Source organism: Ursus arctos, unplaced genomic scaffold (assembly GCF_023065955.2).
Source record: "Ursus arctos isolate Adak ecotype North America unplaced genomic scaffold, UrsArc2.0 scaffold_14, whole genome shotgun sequence".
Classification (NCBI taxonomy): domain Eukaryota; kingdom Metazoa; phylum Chordata; class Mammalia; order Carnivora; family Ursidae; genus Ursus; species Ursus arctos.
This window is the reverse complement of record NW_026622808.1, coordinates 38,130,895-38,151,598: the sequence shown is the minus strand read 5'-3', so window position 1 is coordinate 38,151,598 and position 20,704 is coordinate 38,130,895. Positions and strand designations below refer to the sequence as shown.

Genomic DNA, 20,704 nt, shown 5'->3' with positions numbered 1-20,704 from the left:
TATGAACATAAGTTTTTATTTCTCTGAAGTAAATAATGAAAAGAGTACAATTCCTGGGTCATATGGTAGTTGCATGCTAAATTTTATAAGAAACTGCCAAATTGTTTTCCAAAGTGGTTGTACCACTTCACATTCCCACCAGCAATGTACAAGGGATTCAGTTTCTCTGTATCCTAACCAGCGTTGGATATTGCCACTACTTTTTATTTTAGTCATTCAAATAGGTGTGTAGGTTTTAATTTACAGTTTTCTAATGGCTAATGACGTAGAACATTTTTGTGTGTGCTTATTTGCCATCTGTATGTTCGTTTCAGCAAAATGTCTGTTTGTGTCTTTTATCTATTTTCGAATTATATTAGAAATTTTACTGTTGAGTTTTGAGACTTCTTTAGTATGGTTTCATTCAATGCTTTTTTTTTTTTTTTTTGTCTTTGGATGTCCAGTTATTCCAGCACTATCTATTGAAAAGGGTATCTATCTTTACTCCACTGAATAGCTTTTGCTCCTCTGTCAAACATCACTTGAGCATTTTCTTGTATGTCTGTTTGTATGTTCTATTCTGTTATAGTGACCCAGATGTCTGTCCCTCTGCTGATATTACCTGTCTTGGTTACTGTAACTATACAGTAGCCTTGATATTAGGTAGAGTGATTCTTTCTACTTTATTCTTCTTTGTCAGGATTGTTTTAGCTATTCTAGAGTCTGTGTCTTTCCATATAAATTTTAGAATAAACTTACCTATGTCTTAAAAAAAAACTTGCTGAGATTTTGTTAGGAATTACATTAAACCTATACATCAATCTTGGAAAAGTTGACATACTTACTATGTTTAGTCTTCTAATCCATAGATTCTCCATTTATTTAAATTTTCTTTGATTTCTTTCATCAGAATTTTATAATTTCCAACATATAGATCTGGTACACGTTTTGTTGTTGTTGTTGTTTTCTTTTCTTTTCTTTTTTTTTGGTTGTTGCTTTTTGGAGAGAGAGAAAATGCATGTGCATGTGAGCAGGGGGAAAGCACAGAGGGAGGGAGAGAATCTTAAGCGGGCTCCACACCCAGCACAAAGCCCAATGCAGGGCTCGATCTCACAATGCTGAGATCATGACCTGAGCTGAAATCAAGAGTTGGACACTTAACAGACTGAGCCACCCAGGCACCCCCAGATCCTGTACACGTTTTAAGTTAATACTTAAATAATTCATTTTTTAGAGTGATTATAAATGGTACTTTTTAATTTTGGTTTCCACAGTGTACTATTAATATACAGAAATGCAGTTGATTTGTGTGTGTTGATCTGCAACCTTGCTGAACATATTTGTTAGTTCTACACTTTTTTTGTAGATTCCTCAAGATTTTTTGCATAGACAATTATTTTATTAATAAGCAATGACAGTTTTGTTATTTTCATTCCAATTGTTATGTCTTTTATTTCTTTTTCTTGCTTTAGTGCGGTGGCTAGAACTCCAAGTATTCTACTGAATAAGAGGAGTGAGAGCAGATATTCTTGCCTTGCTCCTGATCTTAGAGGATCTTCAGTCTTTTGCCATTAAATATGATGATAGATATAGATTATTTTTGGTAAATGTTCTTTATCATGTTAAAGAAGTTCCCTGTATTTAACACATATATGTTGAAATGCAGTTTTATATTTTTACAGTGATTAGGTGTGCTATGTGACATAGTTGAGTTTAGGAAAGGGAGATTATCCTTGGTGGGCCTGATCTAATTAGTGAGCCCTTAAAAGGGACTGGGCTATTCCTGATGGAAAAAGAGTCAAGGCATGAGAAAAATTTGATACAAGGGCCATTTTTCTATTGCTGGCTTTAAGGATTTGAGTGGGCCATGTGACAAGGAATGCAAGTGGTCTCTAGGAGCTAGGAGTAGTAAGGAAAAGAAGACCTCACACCTACAACTGCAGGGAACTGAATTCTGCTCCAACTGCATAAGCTTGAAAGAGGGCCCTGAGCTCTAGATGAGAATGCAGCCTGCCATATCTAAATTTCAATCTTGTGAGGCCCTGAGTGGAGAAATCAGTCATATCATGCTTCCTGCCTGGACTTTTTACTACAGAACTTTCAGCCGTCAAGTTGGTGGCAATTTGTTACATAGTAATAGAAAATTAATACAAAAGTCTAGTAGGATATTTTGGAACAGTGCTGGAATCAAAGCATATAGTAAATATTCCAGTGACTCAAATGAGATCCAGGTCTATTCATTAAATTAGGTTCATCCATATACCTGTGGGTGCTGGCTGTATGCTAGATGCTGTGTTCAGGCCTGGGGACACTGAGGAGAATGAGCCAATGTCTGTTTTTTTTCCATTGAGAGTCTCATGGCCCCATTCATCTCAGGATAGCCCCCTCTAACAATTGTCCCATTATATTTGTATTCAACAATCAGACTCATATTCTGGTAAAGAGTAAGCCATCTACAATTCTTAGGTAAATCCCTTACCTTTTCTGAGCTTGAGTTACTCAGCAGTTAAATGGCCTGCTTCTTTGGAAGTATGCGAGGGTCAAATGGGTTATAGGAAACCATATTGACTGACATAATGATTACCTTTCTACAGTATAGTTCCTTCTCTTCTTTTCTCCCTCTTGACATCCCTTGCATAATTATTTACTGACCATATACTGTGTGTTTGAGAAGATGCTGGGTCTGGTGGGAAGATGAAGGATGCATTAGACTCCATATGACCACGGATCAAGATGACATACAGGGAGGCCACTACCTATCCTCAAGGCTGATGGAACTTTGATACAAGGGTCCTGAGGGCCTCAGGAAAGGGCGTGGAGTCAGGCTCGATATGGACTGATTGAAATTTGTCATAATGGACAGGTATCATCTGCAGAGCCAAGCCAGTAGGAGAATTCAGAGTAAAAGAGGCCGCCTTTTTGAGAACACTGCCCCAACTTGTTGAATGGGAATGAATAGACCTTGCATTTAATAGAGGTGGTTTTAGAGGCGTGAACAAATGGTTCTGGCTTTTTAGGGCCCAACAACTAATTTTGAGAGGTTTAGAAACAAAATAATAATAACAAAATCATAAAATGCTACACAAAGACAAAACAAAACAAACGAACAAACAACCATAATGGACTTCCAAAACCGTAGGAACTTTATGAAAGAACAGTAATGAAGTGAGCAACATTCAAGTGCATTGTGGGGTAGAGTGAGGTGGCAGGAATGACTGTTGACAGCTCTGGAGTCACCAACCCTCAAGCACTCCCTGGTGAACGGGGATTATAATCAGCATAAATCTAAGTGACTGTCAGGAGCAAAGCAGCCATGCCCGGAAGTGTGGCCTGAGTTAAGATTATTTTGGCTGAGGGTAGCTGCCACTGTACCTGCCACCAGAGGGCCTTGCCCTGCTCAGGACTTCTGCTTTATAACTCTCCTTTGGAGGCTGGTTTACCAGCAACCAGTTGTTCCATGGGAGCAGAAGTATGTCCTATGCAGAACTTCCTTGGTTGCAATTTTTTAGAAGTTGTTCTTTTTTAAAAATATATTAATAATTCATATTTGCAGCAAAAGTACGAAGAATAGAATAGATTACCTGAAATCTTTATGCCTAGAAACAAACACATCATTAATATTTTGATATGTTTCCTTCTAGTCTTTTTGTTTTCTGTGAATATACATTTAAAAACCCACATATAGTTGGGATTGTATTATGTTTACTATTTACTAACTTGCTTTTCTCACTTGGGATCTCATGAACCTCTTTTCTTTACATTCAGTCTTTTTACTTAGTGTTTAATATCTGTCCAACATCTCAACAATTGGATTCCTCTAATTTACTATCCAATTTCTTTGCAATCTTATACATACATACACACTTTAGAATTTATTTAACTAATTTATGTGGAAGGTGAGTGTACATATGTGTGTATGTATGCATTTGTATTTATATGTGTGTGTATATATACATATATAAAATATATATAAATATATATATAACCACATACTAAATTTTTATTCTGATTTTTATAAACAACACTATGATGAACGTGTCCTCAAAATAGTTTCCTCTGGCAACGTACGTTATGATAGCCTTAGAATAAATTCCTAAAGTGGAATCACGGATCAAATGGTAATTCATGAACTATAGTGAATTTAAAGGAATTTAAAAGTTTTTCTCATATATTCAAAAAAGATGAACTTTCCACAAAGATTGAAATAATTTTTTTAAGATTTTACTTATTTGAGAGAGAGAGAGAGCAAGCAGTGGGAGTGGGGAAGGGCAGAGGGAGAGGGAACAAGAGTTCTAAGCAGACTCGGCACTGAGCGTGGAGCCTGCACGGGGCTCGATCTCACGATCCAGAGATCACCACCTGAGCCAAAACCAAGAGTCAGGCACTTAACTGACTGCACCACCCAGGCACCCCAAAGATTGAAATAATTTCTAACACCATTGGACAATACATTGTAAAATTTAGATGCTCTGGCTCTTTCCGGTACAGTAGCCACTAGAATGGCTATTTCCATTTTAATTTTTAAAATTTTATTTGGGAGAGAGAGAGTGAGCGAGAGAGAGAGAGAGAACAAGCGGGGAGCTGCAGGCAGAGGGAGAAGCAGACTCCCCACTGAGCAGGGAGCCTGATGCGGGACTCAATCCAGGACCCTGGGATCATGACCTGAGCTGAAGGCAGACACTTAACCAACTGAGTCACCCAGGCACCCTACATTTTAATTTTAATTCAGATTAAACTACATTAAAAATTCAGTTCTTCAGTTGTACCAGTAACATTTCCAGTGCTCTGTAGCCACGTGTAGTTAATGACATGTGTATTGGACAGTGCAAGTTAGAACTTGCCATCATCATAGGAAGTTCTATTGGATAATGCTGCTCTAATATCTTCACAAGTTCCTTCATGGTTGTATTTGGAATTCTTCTAAGTTAGACAAAAAATATAAACAACACATATTTTGAGAGTGATTAATTTGGTTTGTTATAGATTCCATAGTAAAAAATTTCACCATTCCTTTGAAAATGAAAAATATTGTGTCTCTCTGAAAATGTAAGAAAATGGAAATTGTGACTTTGTCTTGCTTACTCATTCTCTACTAAGCTGAAAGCTAAGCACCAGTGTTTAAACTAACATCAGTGTTGATAATGATTATAGGTTACTGCGTGCTTGCTATGTGCCGGTGTGTAGCTACTGCAACTCAGGGATTCTTCACAAGGAACCCAGGAGCTGCAGTTATTATCCACAGTTTACAGAGAAGGGAACTGATGTAAATAGAGGTCAAGAATCTTTTACAGAGTCACATAGCCCGTACATGGCTGAATTCTTATTGGGAACTAAGCGTTCTGGCTTCAGGGTCCATAATCTTAACCACTAGCTATACTGTTTCCAAGAATCCGAGACTGTTAGGGAAAAGACTAGCTCTTTGCCATGCTGCAGAACCATGCACACGTGTAGTAAAGAATGCTTCTCAGTTGTTGAAGAAATACCCTCACCAAACATACACAGAAACTCATCTACACAGCCTTTTTGTTAAGGAGGTTCCACTGAGCCCTGTCTAATCCGGAATGAAGAGTGCTCAGAGCATTGTGGGGAAACTATTATTCACTTGTATTCCAACACTATTTGATTTAGCAGAATCTAAGTCAGATGTATGTATTTTACACATTTCTTCTCTATCCATCTTCTATTATGGTCTGAAGTTTTGTTAATAAGCCTGGGAAGAAAAGAAGGAAAAAGGAGGAATTTAAAATGTAGTCAAAATCAAAGAGCTTGAGCCCAAACACACTCATCTGATGTGGGTATTTGTTTGCTTTTGAAGGATCAGAGGCGACATATTTAAGCAAATCTCCTAGATGCCTAAATTTCAGCAAGGAGGGAACAAATCCCAAACACAATCTTGAGGGTGGTCAGGTCCAGGCAGAAAGCAGTCTGGGCATTTTCAGTTTCAACCTTTTCCAAAAGGTGTCACTCTAAGGCAGCAGTGGGGAGTGGGAAGGAGGTGGAGATAGAAATGTCAGATAAGAGTAATTGGAAAAATAAGATTAGTCGCCCTCTTTTTCACAGATTCTTCGCCACAAGCATCACTGTCTGAGAAGTTCTTGCTGTTGGGGAGGGAGGGTTTCAGCGTTTATCTTCACCCTCTGATCTCTGGGTGACCTTCTCTGTGCCCAGAGCAGACCTGGGCTGGGTCCCAGCTATTCCCACAGGACCAATTCACATTCCGGTTTGGCTATATAACCTGGGATATGGGGATTTCATTGGCTCTGTGTTCTGGTGCAAACTGAAAACTACCATCCTCTTGCACTCAGGATGAGTGAAGACAGAAAACCAGGATGGATGGTGAAGGCTAAGGCAGAAGGGCCCATGTATTTTTAAAACATGGTTTAACTGTTTAAAAATTCCAAATCATTAACACAAAATAGACACTAACTCAATACTGACATATGATTTAAGGGGAAAAAATAGTTTTATCAAAATATTTGAAGATCAGTTCTTGCCAAGCAAGCCTCATGAAAAGCACAGGACATTGCCACGTGTCAGGAAGAGACACACAGAACCCAGAGTGGGGCTCTTGGCAGATAACTGAGAGAGAAGCTGGTTTTCAAATATTTAGTTAAAGAACACAAATGTATGTGTAAGTTTAAGTCGACACATGTTAATGATTTAAGGTCTTAAACAGGTTTTTTATTTTATTGTTTTAAGGCTCCGCAGTTCACTTTAAAAGTTCCGACAGTTTCTCCAGAGCTGGGTGTAAGCACTAGACTCTTCAGAAATTCATTTAACCGCTTCATTATTCTTAAAGTGTACAGAGTTATGAATTATTCAAAATGCAGTTGAATAGTCCTGGAAATTTAACCATTTTATAAGACAGTTTTTATGATCTGCCACATGGAATGACTAATAAAATCAGAAATGACACACAGTTATTTAAGTGTTTTTTAAATGGTGTGGCCTAATAGACATCTAGCTTGAAGAAACCTTTGATTATTATGTTCTAGATTTGTAACAACAAGCTGATGTATTTTAAAATGTAATCTTAGCTTTCTAGATATAGTATTGGAAATTCAGTTTTGACATATTTGGGGACCTTTTAGGAAATTATTTTAAATTGGAACATCTTGGGTCTTATAAAAAACTTCTGAGGTTGCTATGAATTCTGTTCTCATCGAAGGTGGCATTTTAGGAATTAAACAGTTTTCTAAATTTTTTTCCCCAGGAAATATTATTGTCTGGTAGATTACCAATAGATATATCTCTGAAAGCAGCAAATGCTATGTGAAATCAAGACAAATATGTTGATTTCCTGCTGGGCTTCTCAAAAGTGGCTTTTGACTCATAATCATTGTGATTCTTCAAGTAGCAATTCGCTAATGCACAGGACTGCAGAGCCTCACAGCCTGGTCCACCAGGGCTCATTTTTTCCTTCCTCTTCAATAAGCCACTCCCACTTGACTGATTTACGGAGGTGGACCATGAGACCTAGGGTAGGACTGGGTCTTGTTTCACTCTTGCTCATCACTCAGTACTTTTCTTTAGTAGTTTAAAAAAAAGATTTATTGATTTATTGATTGATTTATTGATTGATTTGAGAGAGAGAGAGACAGACAGACAGAGAGCAGGGAGAGGGGCAGAGGGAGGGAGAGAGAAATCCTCAAGTAGACTCTGCTGAGCGCAGAGTCTGATGTGAGGCTGGATCCCAGGACCCTGAGATCATGATCTGAGATGAAATCAAGCATCAGCAGCTTAACTGATTGAGCCACCCAGGCGTCCCTAGCTTGCTTGCTTGCTTTCTTTCTTTCTTTCTTTCTTTCTTTCTTTCTTTCTTTCTTTCTTTCTTTCATCACAATTGTGATTAAATAGTTTTTTGATTTCAGCTTGTCTGCCAAACCAGACAGCTTCTGAGGATGATCCTGCCACAAATGTCCAGCAGAGTGCCTGGCACGTAAGAGATGCCCAGTGAGGTGGTGAAAAGAAGGAGGGAGTGCACATTTTCCAGGTCCCAGGGTAGAGCATGTGGAATGCAGACTAAAAGCTGCTTGCTTGTACCCCAACTCAAAGCTTGGGACGTTTTTATTGTGCCATCCTGAACCTCACAGTTTCTGGGTGCTCTTAGTGGCTGCTGGGGTATCAGTGAATATAGGCCCCCCTTGCATTCAGGAGCTGAATAACTGAGCCCCCCTCATCTCCATAGCAAGGAGAAGGTGCTTGAGGCAAACAGAGAGCAAGACCTTGAAGGGTGTTTGGTGAAGATGGCAAGGGGACCACTGATTTATGGGGTAGGAAAGTATCAGGTTTGGACTCACACTTCATCCATCATTGCACTAAGTGAGTCAAAGGAGGGTATTTCAGAATCACACCTTTGCATTCCCCTTCCTGCCATCCTGCAGATACTTACTGAGTATGGACACTGGTGTTGTGTCAGGGGCTGAAGGGGCTTCCAAAGAGGATGGAGATGTGGTCCTTGCCCTCCAGGGGATTATAGTCCAGTGTAGCAACTAAGCATCCACATGAAAAGTTGTGCAGAAATGTGAAGTCCATTTAATTAAGTGGTAGAAAGTCAAGTGTAGACAGTAAGAACTGGTACTTGGAACTTGGGTTGGATGGAGGTAATGTGGCTAGGAACCCCTCCCAGGGACAATGGTAATTGTCATGGACACTTCCAAGGGGTCCAGCGGAAGGCGTTCAATGCTTTATGTGTTTTACTTCCCTTTATGCTTGTGCCAATGCTGTGAGGTAGTTTCTATGTCCTCCCCATATAGGGGAGGACTTGCAGGCTTAGAGAAAGGTCAGTAATACCCAGGGCTCCTAGACTAGGCTGCACTTTGGAATCATCTGGATTTTTTTTTAAAGATTTTATTTATTTATTTGACAGAGAGACAGCCAGCGAGAAAGGGAACACAAGCAGGGGGAGTGGGAGAGGAAGAGGCAGGCTCCCAGCGGAGGAGCCTGATGTGGGGCTCGATCCCAGATCGCCAGGATCACGCCCTGAGCTGAAGGCAGACGCTTAACGACTGTGCTACCCAGGCGCCCCTGGATCTTTAATAAAATGTAAAAGTCTGATTCCCACCCTCAAACATTTTGATTTAATTGGTGAAGACGCAACCATGGCATCAGAGTTCTTAATATGTCTCCGAAGGGTTCTGATGTGCAACAAGGTTTAGGAAGCACTGTGTTCAGATTAGCCTGAGGTTGTAGAGATCCTATTGTGAAACCAAACTTGATCCGGGTATGTGCTTTTCCAACTTTTAATCACTGTACCCTTCCTGCCATCCTGCAGCTATTTATTGAGTAGGGACACTGGAAGGAGTGTCAGGGCTATGAAGGAAGCCCGGGCTCTGTGACAGAGCCTTAAAGTGGGGTGATTTTGGTAACTGGAAGGGGTCATTGCCGGGCAGTCCAGGGCTGGGCATGCATGCATGTGTGTGTATGCAGTTGAGGATAGGTGACAGGAAGCACAGTATTTGAATTCAGTAATAAGCAAACATAAAATGGGTTGAATACCTACCAGGCACTGTATTAGTAAGAGCTAACACGTCTGTGGCACCAAGTACTAGGCATTGTTCTCAGGGTATCACAGATGTTAACCCACTGAATCTTCACAAAAACCCTGTGAGCTGAGTTCTGTTATTACTCTCCCATCACACGTGAGGAAACTGGGGCTCAGTGAACTATTGTAACTCTCTCAGAGTGGCACAGATAGTAAGTGGTAAGCTAGCTCCTGAATTCTGTTTTTTTACCACTGGGCTGTGCTACCCCTTCTGTTTTCTTATTTGCCAGTGTCTGCACTAAGAACTTTACATTCATCGCTTCATTTAATATTTGCAGTAACTCTTATGAGAGGTACTATTGTTACAGATGAGAAAATTCAGACCCTTTCCCAAGGTTCTATGACCAGTAGGTGGTAAAACAGGTGTTATTAGTACAGTCTGGCTTCATAATCATGCTTTTAATTATTCTCAGCATTTTAAAATACATTAAATTTTAAAAAAATCAAAATCCTGAGTAGAATTCTGTATGTAAAGCAAAAGTGGAACAACTCCCTGTGAGTGTGGGAAGGTTGGAAAGATCTCTGCTGATTCACACTCCTCCTCCCATGCCACTGACCTATTTATCAGCCCCCAGATGCCCTTGGGAACCCCTGGTGCTCAAGGAACACATTTAGAAAACCACTACTGTGGGTAATTGGGAGCTCCTTGAGATGTTGGAGCCAGGCCAGTGATATTTTTGACAAAATATTGGTGGTTTAGGTATATTGTCTTGGCAGTAGAGATAAGTTATGACAGTGAGTCCTATGGGACATCTTTGAATCCCAGACCCATAGGCCCCAGTTTAAAGACACTTTGAAACACACACAGTCAAAACAGCTGAAAAAAATCAAAAGGGTAGTCTAATTCTTCAATTTGTGTCTTTGGAAAACATTGAAGGGGCCCCAGGAATAGCCCCTAGCAACTTTTTCCTCCTTCCCTTTTTCTCTTCTTTACAATTTCCTAATTCTGCCCTTAAATGAATCCCCAGTCTCAAGACTCATTCTTCCTCTTTCCCTTCTGACTTCTTTCTCCCACTTTTTATTACATAGATCCTCATAGCCTGTGCTTCAAGGTCCTGTACCTTTGCACTCATTTTCTCAAGTTCACTTTGCTACCCATTGGCTAATTCCATGTCCTAAAATCCAGGAATGGACCTGGCTCAGAGATACATTATGATGGGAAGAAGCTGATCAGGCAAAGCTATGTCCTTATTTAGGATAGCGGGTAGAGACAAAAGCTAAGAACACACACACACACACGCACGCACACACACGCACACACACACACACACACTCATGCAATTATTTTCAACCCTATCAGAAATGTGGGAGAGGAAGGAACCTGAGCTTGAGACATCAAAAGTAATGGTAGAAAAGAATGATGGGGACACCTGGGTGGTTCAGTCAGTTAAGCATCTGCCTTTGGCTCAGGTCATGATCCCAGGGTCCTGGGGTTGAGCCCTGTGTCAGGCTACCTGCTCAGCGAGGAATCTGCTTATCCCTCTCCCTCTGCCTCTCCCCAACCCCCCACTCGTGCTCTCTCTCACATAAATAAATAAAATCTTTTTTAAAAAGTGGGGGGGGGGCGGCACCTGGGTGGCTCAGTTGGTTAAGTGTCTGCCTTTGGCTCAGGTCATGATTCTGGCGTCCTGGGGTTGAGCCCTGTGTTGGGCTCCCTGCTTAGTGGGGAGCCTGCTTCTCCCGCTCCTCCTGCTTGTTCTCTCTGTCTCTCTGTCTGTCAAATAAATAAATAAAATCTTAAAAAAAAAAAAAAGAAAAGAACGATGGATCTGAGAAGTGTTTCCAAAATAGAGCTATAGGACTTGATGATGAATGGAAAATAAAAGAAGAAGGAGAGGAGAGAGACAGATGTGGTTCTGAGGTCTTAAACATGAGTGACTGAATAAAGGTCAGGGTGTTGGACCTGTGGATGTGTTAGGGAGCGTAGGGAGTGGCAGGTTGGGAGGGCATGGAGTGGGTGATAGGGTTTTGGTTTAGGCAGGTGTGCATGGGTCATGAGTTGGCTTTTGGTCATCTTACATCTAAAGTGATATTAGGACATCTAAATGGAGATGATCAACAGGTGGTTAGGTATATATGAAAGAGGTCAAGGGAGTAAAAGATAAAGTTTGAAAAGTATCTGTATATAGGTGAGACCTGTGGAGGCAGACCTCAATTCCCCTCCTAAGGATCCACATGGATGAAAAAAATGTCTCTAGGACAGAGTAATAAAAGAAAGGTTCCAGTTATAGACTACAGGAAGATGAAGAATTTACAAAAGAAACTTAGGAAATAGGTTTCCAATGAAACATGGGAAATAAGTTTCCAATCTATAAGAGACCTTCAGAGAACTCAAGGGAAGAGTTGGCTTTAGGAAAATGGTGGGTGGATATAGCCCCATTCACCCAATAAACTGTGTTTACAAGGGACTATTTAATGACAAGGGGAAAATTCTAATGATACATTTATTGAAAACTGTTTAGAATTATATGTAGCATCCCAGTTATACATACATACATACACACACACACACACACACACACACACGAAGAGAGAAAGAGAGACAAGGAGATATTATAACAAAATGTGTTTAGTGTTTATTTCCAGATGGTGGGATTTTGGGTGATCTTAATGAAAAAGAATGTCATTATTTAATCTTAAATAAAAAGAGAAATTTTAAAGTTTTAGACTGTATCTTTTACCATTTGTATGATGAGTGTACTTTATTCTCCTTAACAGAAGAAAAATCATTTTATTGGCATCAGTTAGAAGAAGAATAAATAATGTATAGGCTTCAGCATCTCATTTAATGCCCACAAATATGGAATAGAATAAGCAGCATGGTCCCCTGTTTCCTGGTAAGGAAACTGAAGCTGAAAGAGATGTAGGAACTTGTATCAGTCACATAGTAAGTGATGGAGCTGAGATTCTAATCCAGTGTTTTTTAAGGCATAAACTACACATACATAGCCAGCTAAAATGTTATATCAAATGAGGGGAAGAAGTTGGCGGTGCAAACAATACATTAAGAAAAGACATGTGGGGGCGCCTGGGTGACTCAGTCGGTTAAGCATCTGCCTTCAGCTCAGGTCATGATCTCAGGGTCCTGGGATTGAGCCCTGCACCAGGCTCCCTGCTCAGTGGGGAATCTGCTTGTATCTCTCCCTCTACCCTTCCTTCTGTTCATGTTCTCTCTCTCTCTAATAAATAAATAAATAAATAAATAAATAAATAAAATCTTAAAAAAAAAAAAAAAAGACATGGCAAGAAGGAAGGTGCCAGTGGCTTGCAAGTGTCGGGTTTCCATGGGATAGCAAAAGTGAAAAGCAATTTCCTTTCTTGATGAGAAGGGACTGGTGGTGGGGAGATGGAGGCAGGTTTAGGGCACTTGATAAGAAGTGTGACAGTTTACCGGCCAAGACAGCCCAGGCCAGGCTGGAGTAACAGCCCATCGTCTCATGGCATAGAACAACAGAGGTTTATACCTTGCTTATGTGATGTGGGTTGGCCTTGGGCTTCATTGTGGTCACTCGGAGACTCAGTCTGAAGGAGACATGATCTGAAACACACTTCTGTAGTCACAGGGAAAAGGGAAGGTTGGGGTTAAGTACTAGCACTTAAATGCTCCTACCTGGAAATGACAATGATTTTATTGGCCATAGCCTCACCCCAATTAAAACAGAGGGGCAAAGTGTGGCCCTACCATGTGCTCCTAAGGAGGAGAACTAGAATATTGTGAACCACCCTAATGACCACCACAACAGGAAAACATTTGGTGCTTTTTAATGCTCCTGCTTTGGTAGCAAAGGAAATAGTTTGCAGAACTCTAGGTGTTTAACACAGGAGGTATCATGGGCATCACTAGGAAACTGAGACTCAAAGAATCAAGGGATCATTTGTACAAAGTCACAGAGAGAAACAATGGCTGTGTGAAGACTAGAACTGTGTATCTGAGGCCAGTGACCCCAGTGGTCCTCAGTGTACAATACTGGTCTGCGGTATGTGAATTTGGAGGAATCGTAGGCCCTGGTCTAGGAAACTATTGGAGACTCTGCTTGCTAGGTATTGAGAATAGCAGTCTCACCTCATACTAGGAGTTATTGATGCTGGAAGCCAATGACATCTCCATCAGTAAAAACTCTGGACTGCATCTCTTAGGTGCCCAGGTTTCTCTATGTGGTTATTGCTGAAATGACCAGGGAAGACTGCAAGTCATTACTCTATATAACTGTTAAAGTTGGGTTAATATAAAACTAGCAGTAAAGTGGCAGGTGAACTAAGCACTGGGAAACCCAGTTGAGTAACTGTACATAGATTGCAGACAGGTCAGCTTCAACTTAATGAGAGAGAGATTTAGCAGGTAAGAATCCTGGATAGTCTCCCTCTTCTCTGAGATCAATGGTACATTTGGAATACAGAGAGATTTATGAAAGGAAATGGGGTCATGAGGACACAGTCCATCCCATAGAGGGTAAGGTAGACTGAATCTGAGTTGGCACTTGGAATGACCATAATTCTGATCTTTTTTTACGCTGCTCTCAAAAATGGGGGGTGGGGGGAAATATCTGTTTCAGGATCACCAAGCATTGCTTTGTAGAAGGGCTGCTAGTCATATTTATAATATTCCATAAATTTATATGAGAAATAAATATTATAATTGCTTTTTAAATTTTGTATATTTCTAAAGTTAAAGAATAATACTACAATTCTACAATTAAGCAGGTGTGGTTCTGGAACTGTCATGGTTAACCCTCATATTCCTTGCTTTTTAAGCTGTTTTTGGTTTTGACTTTGATTTACATTATATGGTCATCAAATTCCTCTTTTTATCAGGGAAAAATGAAGGGTTCTCTGAATCTTAAAAGCATGTAATTTACCTTGGATGTGAACTATGATGCTTATTCTGAAAAAATTCCATGTAAAACTGAAGAAATTGTGTAGAAAGTCTTTATGAATTGGAACCTAACATGTCATTGACACATTTTGAAGGGCGTTCTGTTGACTTTAGTGATGGATGATCCCATTCTGCCAAGTTCAGCTGGAAGGGGGGTGACTTAGAAACCCAAATATCAACGCTGGAATCTAGAAACTTCCTGGAACCATGGTTTTAAATCAGCAGGGTGGATGCGGCCTGCATCTGTGCAAGGGATGGCATTTCACTAACTCACTCCACGGAAGTCTCTGGAACAGAACCGTAAACACCAGCTCTCTTTGTTGTGTGTTGGCTTTTAAAAGCCCCCAATGGTTTGGGGAGGATAAGGCCTTGCCTTGGGGCTCCCTAGTCCAATTTTTTGGGACCTGGCTAAAAATCCTGGATATTTGATAGTCTGGCTTATTTCTATGGTGTATTAGCACCCTATAAAAGTTACATGTCATTTATTTCAAGTTTAGAACCCTCTCAAACTTCAGGGGCAAACCAAACTTGAACCTTTTGTGGCTGGAATTCTGTTTACCTTTGGCCAAACCTTGCTTCCTGAATGTGAGGCAGGGAGGTGAGGTGAGAGGGGGCTCCTGAGGCCCCTTGGACATCAAATCACTTTTGCCAAACAACGCTTTGATAGGTTAAAACATGAATGAATCTGAAACATGTAGATTAACTTCCTGTCAGAATACTCTGGAGCCTACACACAAAAGTATATTGTGCTGGGCAAATGCATTTTGAGTGTTGCCTTCCGCCAACTGTGAAAGCAGTAGCTGAGATTTTTGCCAAACACAGGTTGAAATTGGGTCAAGCCAGTTACCTTCCACTTCTAATAAATATATTAAATAGTTTCTATAAAGGTTATTGGACAATCCAATTGAATGAGGACCCTGGAGAAATTTGGACATTTTTTGTGTTTGAAACATTTACTTTCATCCAGTGACAAAGAAAGAATGGTCTCTAAGATACAGTGCCCCGCTCAAGGATGGCTATGATTCCTTTGTGTCTATTGTCAGAATACAGGCTAGCAAGGAAGGCCTGGCGCTTGAATGAAGGAGAAATAACACCACGTGCCATGTGCCTTTCAGATAGAGGAACTGATGAATGCATTGGAGAAGACCAGACAGGAACTGGATGCCACCAAGGCACGCCTGGCCTCCACGCAGCAGTCTCTGGCTGAAAAAGAGGCGCACTTGGCCAACCTCCGGATAGAAAGGAGAAAACAGCTGGAGGAGATCCTGGAGATGAAGTGAGTACCCATTTTTGTTTTCCTAGTTTCTCTTTTCTAACTTTTCTTTAGGGATGGGGAAAGGAAGGCTAGAGAAGACAAAGAGCTTAAAGAAAGAATAATTTAGCCAACACTCAACTATTCATTTCTGTGACTATGCTTCTTATTTTTTTTAATTATAGCTTCCATGTCCCAATTTGCACATTTTTCATATCTGTTATTCAAAAAAAAATCCAGCATTAAATTTTGTGTGTCTGTGTTTTGTGGACGGCGCTGTTATTCTTAGATTTGTCTCAAAGGTCTGAGCTGGCCAAGAGACAGAGGCCTCGTTAAGCACAATAGTAATTTGAGTGCTGCTTAGAGTTAAGTGGAAACTTTTCTGAGGAGGTATTTCCTAATTGTGACTATAACTTTGCTAATTATATTCTTTGCACATGTGTACAATGTGTAGCTTGTGTTGGCTTTCATAGAGTCTCAAGGTTGGCACCTCTTTGTTTAGAAAGCAAGGACTCTGATTTGCTGGGCTGATAAAAACAGACTTAGAAATCCCCCTGCCACCTCCTCCCCCTCATCCCAGGGTAGGGTAGGTGAGGGGTAGGGGGGAGACTAGAACCAGTCTCTTTCTTTGATTTAATCAATAAAGTGTGGCCTCATGCTGGGCAATGATCCTTCCTGTGGGCTTGTGACACACCCATCTCCACCTAGCTCTTATTTCATTCTTACAATGAAATAATATCACCATGGAAGAACATAGGAAAGAAATTACTCAAAGATTTTAGAAATAATCGCTTGGCTATGGATCTGTTCCTAAAGAAGTAGGCAAGAAGCAGCATCTCTCTCTATAAGTTAAGATGAAATAATCACCAAGATATAATTTAACTTCCTTCCACAATAAGGGAAACGTACATAATTATGGCATCTTAAGCCTGTAACATAGACTTTGAAATTGGTGGCTAGGTATGGAAGCATGACCTCATCCTGACCCCACAAGTCTTACACATGGTTAACATTAAACCCAGAAAGCTTAGATCATGGAAAATATGGAATGAAATATTTTGAAGGATTTAATAATGAGGACAAAACTTTTATTCCTTGTCAACTACCTCAGTTTCTCCAAGACCAAAGAATAAGTAGGTTTTTTTAATGCATAAACTTGCATTTTTCCTAATAAAATAATATATAATAAAAACAGATATTATTATCCTCAGTTTAGAAGCGAGGGAACTGAGATTCAGAGAGATTTCAAGTAATGTGCTTAAGGCCATCTGGCCAGGATTAAAACTGAAATCTTCTACCTCAAACTCCCTTTCTACTGTCTTATTTTCTCATGGAGCTTATGTGAATTCCACCAAGCCTGGAACTTTCATCAGTTTGAATCACTGTGGTTATCCTACTGCCTAGAACAGTGCCCAGCATATGGTAAATGCTCAATAATTATTTATTGAATGAGTGAATAGATTGAATGTGAAGACTAGATTTTATGTAGCTAAGAAGAAAAGTCTTTCAAACATCTGCGTCATTACCAGCTTGAACAATAATTTATTAACAATAGCAGTACATTGATTCCATCAAGATTTATTCTTTTCCATTCACCAGTCCCACTCCTGCCTCCTTGTGTGTTGTGATGAGTGAAGTTCAGCCTAGTTTCTCTCATTGTTCTCCAACTATTCCCAAGTTAACTCTGTATCTGTTGGAGTGATTTATCATGCTTTTGTAAGGAGACTTCCATTACTTCCTGTTTATAAAAAGGACGTATACTTTCAACGTTTTGAGAGAGCAAGTAACGGTGAAGTACACTGGTTTGGGAGTCATCACATCTACATTGGAATCCTGTTGCTTCCACTTGGCGGCTGTGTGATTTAGGGGAAATGACCCTAACATCGCTGGCCCTTCTGTTTCCTCCTATAACGACTTTCGTGGAGTGTTTGAGAGGAGAGGCACTCAGGAGGGCTTGGCACATGGAAAATGATATATGTGTGTAAATGACGCTATCAGCCAATGAAAATATGTCATTTGTTTAGTATACTTTGTGAAGAGTATCATTTATCTAAAATTTGGATTTATTTTTCTTAAACATATAAACCTTTTCCGTGTGTATGTTTTCCCACTTAATTTCATGATTTCAGATAGCACCTAACTAAGACCTCTTTTGGTGAATTGCCACATTATTGCTCAAGTGCTTAATCTTCTGCCACTGCAAAATAAATACAGAATTCTTCTGTTAATTCCTTTGGTAAAAGTAACAAAGCCTTACTTCATTAAGCCCAATATGGACCCTATTCACTATTTAACTGGCCCAGAAGCCCCACTCATGGGCTCCTTCCCAGGACTATGGGGACACAGGTACAAGGCAATTATATTGACCAACAACCCCAATTAGATTCAGGAGCCTCCTGGGCTGTTCAAGTCAACCAACTGGTTTGATCAATCTTGATTTTTAAGCTGAGTTGACATATTGGTTACTGGACATTAACTGAGTCAGTGTAAGTTAGTGGAAAAAATTAGATGGGTATATCCCTGTCAGTATTTACTATCACTCTGTGCCAAGCATTATTGTTTTTTTTTTTTTTTAAGATTTTATTTGAGAGAGAGAGAGCATGAGTAGGGGTAGGGCAGAGGCAAGCAGACTCTCCTGCTGAGCAGAGAGCCTGACATGGGGCTTGATCCCAGGACCCTGGGATCATGACCTGAGCAGAAGGCAGATGCTTAACCTACTGAGCCACACAGGTGCCCTGTTGGTTTTCTTTCAACTTGGCAGGCATCATGTAAGCAACTTTAGGCGAAGTCTATCTATTTCCAAACCCTGGTGGGAAGGGAGAGGCTGTATGGTGTTAGAGGATGTAGGGGTGGGGCCGTGAGTCAAGCGAAAGAAGGTGGGATATGTTAACTTACCCATAATACTGAAGGAGATCACTCCCTGGTTACCTCAGTTTTCTCTTCAGTAACATGGAGGTGATAATAGCTACCTTGCCTACTCTGTAGAATTGTTGTACAGACAGGATTTTTTTTAAAGTACTGAACTGAAATGAATATAAACCAGCATATGTGAAAGTGCTTTGAAACATAAAAGGGGCTTTTGAAATGAAAGGTAGTGTCTGTTAAATTCGTTGTAAAATTAAATGGCACAGAGTTTTAAAATTGGAAAGCAGCTGGGTCCAACTTCCCAGCGTGCATAAACCAGACTCCTATCCACACAGTTACTAATAGGGAATTCACCAGGCCCTGGCCAACACCATTCCCACTGGAAGTCGTGGGCACTTGCAGGTACCTCACTGGTACTTTCATGGAGCCGAAATGGCTTTCTGTGTAATCTTCCCACTTGTCTTGGTTTTTGTTCAAAGCACACAGAATTCACCTGAGCCCCATACACAGCACAGACAGCATTTTAGATATTTCTTCTGGAAATAATAGTGTTCATTTGAGAAAAGAAAAATGAAGAAATATGAAGAAGCAAAATTAAAAAGAAAATCACCTAAGATCTTCTACCATGCAGACAGACATTGATGGCACTTTGGTGCACACCTTTACAAATACTCTATACTTTTTTTTTTCTTTTTTGCTCTATATTTTTTTAACACAATTCGATTGTACTCTTATATTTTGCAAATCCTGCTTCTTTGGCTTACTGGATGGTGAACACCCTTCCATGTTCTAAACATAAGATTGTATTATTTTTAATTACTTAATATACTGTCATGTAGGTTCACTTCTTTATTGGACATTTATCTTGGTTCTAATGTTTGGCAATATAAAGAATGTTTTGATAAGCATTCTGCTGTTCTATTTTGTTAACTTATTTTAAAGTAATTATAGATTGATATGCAGTTGTAAGAAATCATTTTCCTCAGTGGTAACATCTTGCATAATTATAACTTACAGCACAATATCACACCAAGAAATTGATATTGGTACAATTTGCCAACTTATTTCAAATTTCTCTGGGTTTACATGCACTTGTGTGTGTATGTGTGTGTATTTAGTTATATGCAATTTCATCACATGTATAAATTTGTGTAACCACTGTCACAGTCAAGATATAGAACTGTTCCATTGTTACAAAGATCCCTCATGCTATCTTTTGATAGCTACCCCCACAACCCAGCTGTTTCATTTGTGCTCAGAGTTTTGTTTTGTGTTATATCATTTTGGGACATGTGCCATACTCGTCTACATTTTTCCCTCCCATTCTCCTGGAGCAGGGCCAGGAATTATCTTCTTAGTTTAAAATTAGAATGAATTTAGAATGAGAAAATATTGCCTGATTCTTCCAATTTAAAGATTTCTCATGAGTTGGTTTTATTTATAGTGGAATTACTTTTTAATATTGAATATCTAGAACCTGTCACGTGGTGGGCATTTTATAAACTTTTGAGGAATGAAAGGATGAATTAGCTCATATGAATTCATATTCATTGAGTACCTATGATGTGGCAGGTACGGTTCTAAGTGAACAAATAGAAAAATCCCACCTGATCAAGCTTGCACTTTAGTAAAATGAGTGGAGGAAATGAATGATCAAAGTAATAAGCAAGTAAATGAATAGATAGATGAGAAAAATAGTTTTTTCCTGTAACCAAAGAAATTTGGAATCCCACTTAGAAAGCTATTCCAAAGGTAAGGACCCTTGTAGGTCTTTGAGGTAAAGAGGGACATGGAAAATTCAGTGTAACTTCCTACGACTGAGAACCCTTTTAGGAACCAAGGTCAGAGGAGAGCCTTTGACTGTATTTCATGAAGGATTCTCCCCCCCCCACACACACACCTCCCCATTTAGTTTGGTCTTTATTGGTTAGTATTCTAATTGCTAGTAATTATTCTGACACTGGAAGGAACTAAAAGTCCCCAACCCTGCATTTTCTTTCTTTTGTTAAAAAAGATTTATTTATTTATTTATTTATTTATTTATTTGAGAGAGAGAGTGCAAACCAGCAGAGGGAGAGGGAGAGAGAGAGAGAGAGAAAATCTCAAGCAGACTCCCCACTGACAGTGGAGCCTGATGTGGGGCTCAATCTCAGGACCCTGAGATCATGACCTGAGCTGAAACCAGGAGTCA

General features: G+C 39.9%; 1 protein-coding gene across 1 annotated transcript in view; it reads left to right on the top strand.

Moving 5' to 3' along the window:
* Window positions 1–20,704, top strand: part of ERC2 (ELKS/RAB6-interacting/CAST family member 2) — a 791,328-nt gene that overhangs the window by 516,339 nt on the left and 254,285 nt on the right. Inside the window, exon 13 of the mRNA XM_044384924.2 lies at window positions 15,512–15,672. Coding sequence (XP_044240859.1) covers window positions 15,512–15,672 — 161 coding nt within the window. The remainder of the gene's footprint in view (window positions 1–15,511; window positions 15,673–20,704) is intronic.